The following is a 6,169-nucleotide window of genomic DNA, read 5'->3' as shown; positions in this document are numbered from 1 at the left end:
CAGTTAATTAAGTCAAAAGTTGAATGACTTTTACGTTACAGAAAATAAAAATAAAAATAAAAATTGAAATACTTTTAAAACTTAATTTAACTTTTAAACTAGTTGACATATTTCTAACTATTTTTTTTTTGTTTGTATATTTTTTAAATGTTAAAACAATATTACAAAATATAAATCATATATAACTATTTATACCCTGTGAATGAGATAGCCACAATCAAACACTCACAAAAAAAATAACTAACGCTTCCTGCTACCTCTTCTTCAAATCCACGTCGACATTCCGGCAATCTTCTCCGATCAATCTCCGTTTCCGGCCATCACCTTCTCTAATAAAAAAATGATTAAAATAGAATGAGGATTTCCATCGGTGACCTATCATGTCAGTCTCTTACTCCGACTGCTTCTCCGACCTACTCTGCGGCGAAGACTCCGATACCGTTTTCTCAAACGGAGGAGGAGAGGATTTGCCGGAATGTTCCTCGTCGGATATCGAATCTCAGTTCGCCGATATAGATGAATCAATCGCCGGTCTTATCGAAGATGAACGAAATTTCGTACCTGGATTTGACTATATCGAGAAATTCCAATCTCAATCTCTAAGCGCCGCCGCTAGAGATGAATCCGTTGCATGGATTCTCAAGGTATTTTCATCGATAGCACAGTAAACTCCGGCGATCGGCGCATGTTAGATTTTTGTTACTTTTATTTGCTAAAATACACTTGTAGTTAACACTACGCACTGTACAAAACTGAATCGAATAACTAATTCAGTTTTTATTTTTTTTGCAGGTACAACGCCACTATGGTTTCCAGCCATTAACGGCGTATCTCGCCGTTAACTATTTCGATCGTTTTCTCTACTCGAGAAGCTTGCCGGTAAATCAGTCATTTCCCTTCTTCTTTTTTTTTGGACGGAAAATATTTATTTATATTTGATAAGTTATTTCCGATTTTATAAACTTAAACTGGATATGTTATTGTTATTCTCTCACGATGAGGTGTGGGTATGAAAATAAGACTAATGAAAAACTTCGGTGTACAATTAATGATTGGTGTCATATTTAAGGGTTGTTTAGGTATTTTGTTATGTGAATTATCTTATAGTAGTCATTTCAACTATAGGATTGCATTTGACTTTTGGTTACACGTAAAGAAAAGTTAAGTAAGCTGTAAATTCATAAACAGGGTCTAATTGTTGGGTAATTTTTGGTCAGATCTAGTGGGATTAATCTAAAAACAGCAAAGACAAATTCAACTAATTGGGTCCTCATTGTTTCTGTACTGTTTTTGTGTGTTGTATATATTAACACTAGTACTAGTTTTTTTGTAACGGAGGTTGTATAAAAGTACAAGATCTTTTTGTTTTATGGTCTCACCAATAATAATTTGATGTAAATTTTTGTAGTCTCACCAAAAAACAATGAGTTGTAAAGGGTATTTCATTTAGTAAAATAGGAAAAAGAATATAAGAGAATGGAATAGTACACTTGAAAGTTGATCAAAAGGTATTAAAAAACTTTTTAAATACTTGAATGCGTTGTATAATTTAATGTTATATTATTATATAAGGCATGCTGGCAATAATTTAAGTGTACGTGACATAGGTTGTAAAAGTATTTGTTCTGGAGGTCCGCTTGTCTCTTTAGGGGAATTGATTAAATATATATATGTGTACTATTTTATTTGTTTTATCGAGTAATCCTAATCGAGTTGGAGATGGAGAGTGCTTACATTTCATCAACTCGATCCCTGGTAGTGTACTATTCTATTTTATTTTGTTAGTTATGTGAATTTCGCTTTCAATGTAATTACAGCAAACAAATGGCTGGCCACTTCAACTATTGTCGGTTGCTTGCTTATCTTTAGCAGCAAAAATGGAGGAACCTCTTGTTCCTTCTCTTTTGGATCTTCAGGTACTTTGTTTTTATTTGATTGTTTTCGTCTTGTAAATTGAAAAGGATGACCATTCATGTGATTTGACGATTTTTTATTTAACTTCATTAGGTTGAAGGCGCAAAGTATATATTTGAACCAAAAACTATCCAAAGAATGGAGTTTCTTGTGCTGAGGATATTAGATTGGAGGCTCCGATCCATAACACCATTTAACTTCCTCAGTTTCTTTGCGGCTAAACTTGATTCACTAGGAACTTTCACTGCGGTCCTTATATCAAGGGCTTCTCAGATTATCCTCTCTAATATTCAAGGTTTGTTTTCCTTTTTATCCTACTAAAAATAAGCAGACGTATATTACACATGCATGCATGAGTATTTATACATGACTGTATAAATAACTTTGTATACTATGGGTGTATTTGTTATTATTGTAGTTATCGTTTAGGTGACTTAACTTGTTAGGGGTGATATTTACAGAAGCTAGCTTTCATGAGTATTGGCCATCATGCATAGCTGCAGCTACAATACTATGTGCAGCTAAGGACCTTCCAAATTTCTCTCTTGTGAATGCTGAACATGCTGAATCCTGGTGTCATGGACTCCGCAAAGTAAGAATAAATTTGTATCATATGTCTTCTAGTAATAACTCTCTATTATTGAATCTTGATTTTAGAATAATAAAGTTATTTCCTCTTTTTGGCAGGATAAAATCGTGGGCTGCTATGAATTAGTGCAAAAGTACGCAATTGCATTAAGGCCCCGGAGATTTCCAAGAGTATACCCACAGGTACGAGTCATGACTCGGACTAGTACTACTACTACTGTAGCATCTAGTGACTCGTCGTCCTCATCATCATCTTCTTCCACATCTTATAAAAGAAGAAAATTAAATAACAGCTGGTGGAGTGTCACAGATGACGATAGTTAATCCGTGGGAACCAACGAACATTAAGAATAAGGATCCTCAGTAAATTTTCATCTTTGAGGGTGTTTTGAGTTTTAATTTGACAGATGAGTGTTGTAGATTATATATCTAATAGAAGAAGAAGAAATGCCATTGAATAAATGGCTTTTGCAGATTCCCAAGGGAAAGGGGATTTGGTACATATTATTTTGGAGATTGTTTAATTATAGGTAGCAAAGTAAGTGGAGTGATATGGAGAAGTATGAATCAAGTGGGGTTTGTGATTGAAGTTCAAAGAGAGGATTGATTATTGAACGGAAAAAAGGTATCGTGGAGCCCATTGCAAAGAATTTGAATTAAAATAAAAAATTTGAGCAAGATGAATAAGTCAAGAAGGTTCTTGATTTATAAAACTATCATATAGGGCCACCATTATTGCTTCCAACATCAACACTAGCTCCAAGAAAATGAATGAATCCACTCAAGGAGAAAGAAAAAAAACAAGGGATTATTGAACTACAAGAATAACAGTTGGCTCTGTATATTCAGACTTTTGGTTTGAGGTGTGTTCTCTACACAAGTGTGTATGTGTGTTTTTTTGGCGGGAAAATTTGCCTTTTTTTTTTTTTTTTTGTCCTAACAATATACTGGACTATTTTATTTTTTTTCTTTCAAACGTGTAATGGATACACGTTTTTATTCTTTTAATTTTTTTTTTCTTAATCAAAAGAGGAGGTAAATATGGAAAAATACCACCTCTGATCTTTCTGGCTAAAATTTAGCCTAACCATACAAAGGGTCTTTGGGGCCTTTTTAGATTTCCTACTCAAAAGTGTGTTGTATTATGGACTCATGTATCAAACATGATGTTACATATATGAAATAAAATAATAATAAAATGCTTCATTTGGGATGGCATTTGTTTATTTATTGTGTGTTGTATTTCGATTATTATTCTATTTTGTTGTAATTACTATCCTATTTCGTTATGCGTTTTTTTTTTGAGCCAGAGGTTTATTGGAAACAAGTTTTTTTATTTTTCAAGGTAGGGGTATGATCTGGGTATATATACCTCTTCAAACCGTACCACCGCTCACAACATACTTAGTGAAATTTTACAAATGGGATCTAAGAAGGATATAATGTACATAAATCTTATTAGTACTATCTTGTGAAGATAGAAAAATTCTCAACTCAATACAACAACCAAAGCATGTATGAAAAAGAAGAATGACACTTGTTATTTGTCATTTGTTTAATTACTTCTCTCTCTTACTTTTTTTTCACTGTGTGCCATGCACGTGAATGACGATAAAGACTTTTGTAGCTTTGCTATTTGTTTTTATTACTTACTACCCAAAAGAACTTTATTTTTTTTTATAATGGAGAAATTGGAAAAGGTGGAATTATAGGGTGGGAACAAAAAACATGGCCATAAGCTAAATGCAGTGAAGTGAAGGGGACTTGAGAAAGGAGAGTTGGTTGGTCCCTCTAGCAATAAAAGATAGGGGGTTCCAATCAATGAATATCACTAGTACTACTACTAATGCATTAAATATTAATTAGACTGTGCAGTTGCCTTCTAGTTATCTTAATGCTTCATGACCCATCACTTTTTGTTTGATTAATCAAATTACATTCCAAACATACAGGCATCTTCCTCCTCCTACCCTCTTCCCTATCCAACCTTCTTAACGCGGGATAAAACAGTCCCTAACAAAGGTGATTTTATATTCAGAGGAACTCAAATTCGAGATTTCTAATTAAGGAAGGAAAAATACTTATCACTCTGCCACAACCCATTGTTGATCCCTATCCAACCTTTGTGTGATCATAACCTTCACCTTTTAGGGAGAAACACACCTTTATTTATCTAAAAAAGTTATTTGATATATACCAAGAGACTTGAAAGTTGATTCTATTTGTTATTTAGATACTTGAACCAGAGGTAATACTGCATAAAAAATTATCTTTAGTGACAATTAATTAACGATAATAGCTTAATTACTATTAAATGAATTTTTAGCGATAATGAACACTTTTTGTATTTGTCACTAAAGCCTTTAGCAACGTTAGATCCAATGACAATTAATTAATGCTGATAAAGACTTGAGCACTTTTTATTAATGTGTATATTTATTGCCACTAAAAGTTATTTTTGTTAAAGTGTAATACATATTTCATTTGGTTTTAATTTGTTTGTCCTACTCTCGTTTTAGTCTGTTTTAAAAAAGAATACCTCTTTTTTCTATTTTATAATCTTTAATTCTAATTTTTAATATGATACGTTTAAGATTGCAAAATTAACAAATTTTTTAATATATTTTACATATTATTATTAATATAAAATTTAAGATTCAAAAATTTTCTATACCTTCTTAAGTTTATTTCAAAGTCAAAACTAAATAAATAAATAAACTAAAATAAAAAGAATATCAATTAGATACCTTTTGCTTATGTGGCAATGTGGTGTACTTCACCTTTGTGGAGCGTGAAAGAAAATATATTACTCCCTCCGTCCACAATTGTTTGTCAGGGTAAGGTCATGCACACCTCTCAAGAAAAATTTAATACAAGGTGTAATTTGACTAATATAACCCTACTATACCAAGAATACCAAAAGTCCACATAACTTTTCAATTGAACTACACTATCATTAAGGGCAGAATTGGAAAAAAGTGACTAATTATTTCTTGATTGTTTAAATTGACAATTAATCTTGGACATCTATTTTTAGTATACCTGCCAAATAATTGTGGACGGAGGGAGTATAAGATTTGTTATTTTCTTTCTCTCTTCATCTTCTTCCTTCCTTCTACCTCGCACAATTATTTTTTAAGATAAAGATACAAAATTTTATAGTGATAATAATTTGGTCAATAAAAGATAATTAATTATATTATATTATATTATATTATATTATATATATTTGAGGATTCAATGGTACTATTGTAATTTCAACTATCAAGCGAAGTGACATTTACTATCATGAAGTGGCTTTTTTTGCAAAAAGATAAAAGGAAAAACTCGATAAGATATTGAAGAAATTAAATATATGCGATCATAAACATAAATATTTATGGCTCGACTAAATATAAATTGAAACAAAAAAGTTTCATATAAGTTGAGACGAAAAGAGAGTACTGTACTTTTACAAATGCCATTTACCCAGCAATTTATGTAGCCTAATTTAGAGTATGAAGATTAGACTAATTAATTTTTAATGAGAATTTATAAGACATATTTTTTTCATTTTTCTAAGAATTTTTTTACATATTTAAAAATTATATAAAGATTTATTATAAATCTTAAGTAATAGTTAAAAATTAAAAATATATATAATGTATTTTAAAAAATTATGATTAAA

At 31.2% G+C, this 6,169-nt stretch overlaps 1 protein-coding gene across 1 annotated transcript; it reads left to right on the top strand.

Moving 5' to 3' along the window:
* Nucleotides 1-221: 221 nt before the first annotated feature.
* On the top strand, nt 222-3,715 carry LOC125829191 (cyclin-D1-1). The gene is made up of 6 exons (XM_049508440.1): nt 222-644; nt 793-879; nt 1,818-1,916; nt 2,008-2,209; nt 2,376-2,506; nt 2,602-3,715. The coding sequence occupies exons 1-6, from the start codon at nt 381-383 to the stop codon at nt 2,824-2,826; spliced, it is 1,008 nt and encodes a 335-aa protein (XP_049364397.1). The 5' UTR covers nt 222-380; the 3' UTR covers nt 2,827-3,715.
* The last annotated feature ends 2,454 nt before the right edge of the window (nt 3,716-6,169 follow it).

The sequence above is a fragment of the Solanum verrucosum genome, unplaced genomic scaffold, assembly GCF_900185275.1.
Source record: "Solanum verrucosum unplaced genomic scaffold, falcon-dt-bn FXZP01000264.1, whole genome shotgun sequence".
Taxonomy (NCBI): domain Eukaryota; kingdom Viridiplantae; phylum Streptophyta; class Magnoliopsida; order Solanales; family Solanaceae; genus Solanum; species Solanum verrucosum.
Note: the sequence above shows the minus strand (reverse complement) of the source record. Positions and strands in the feature narration are given on the sequence as shown.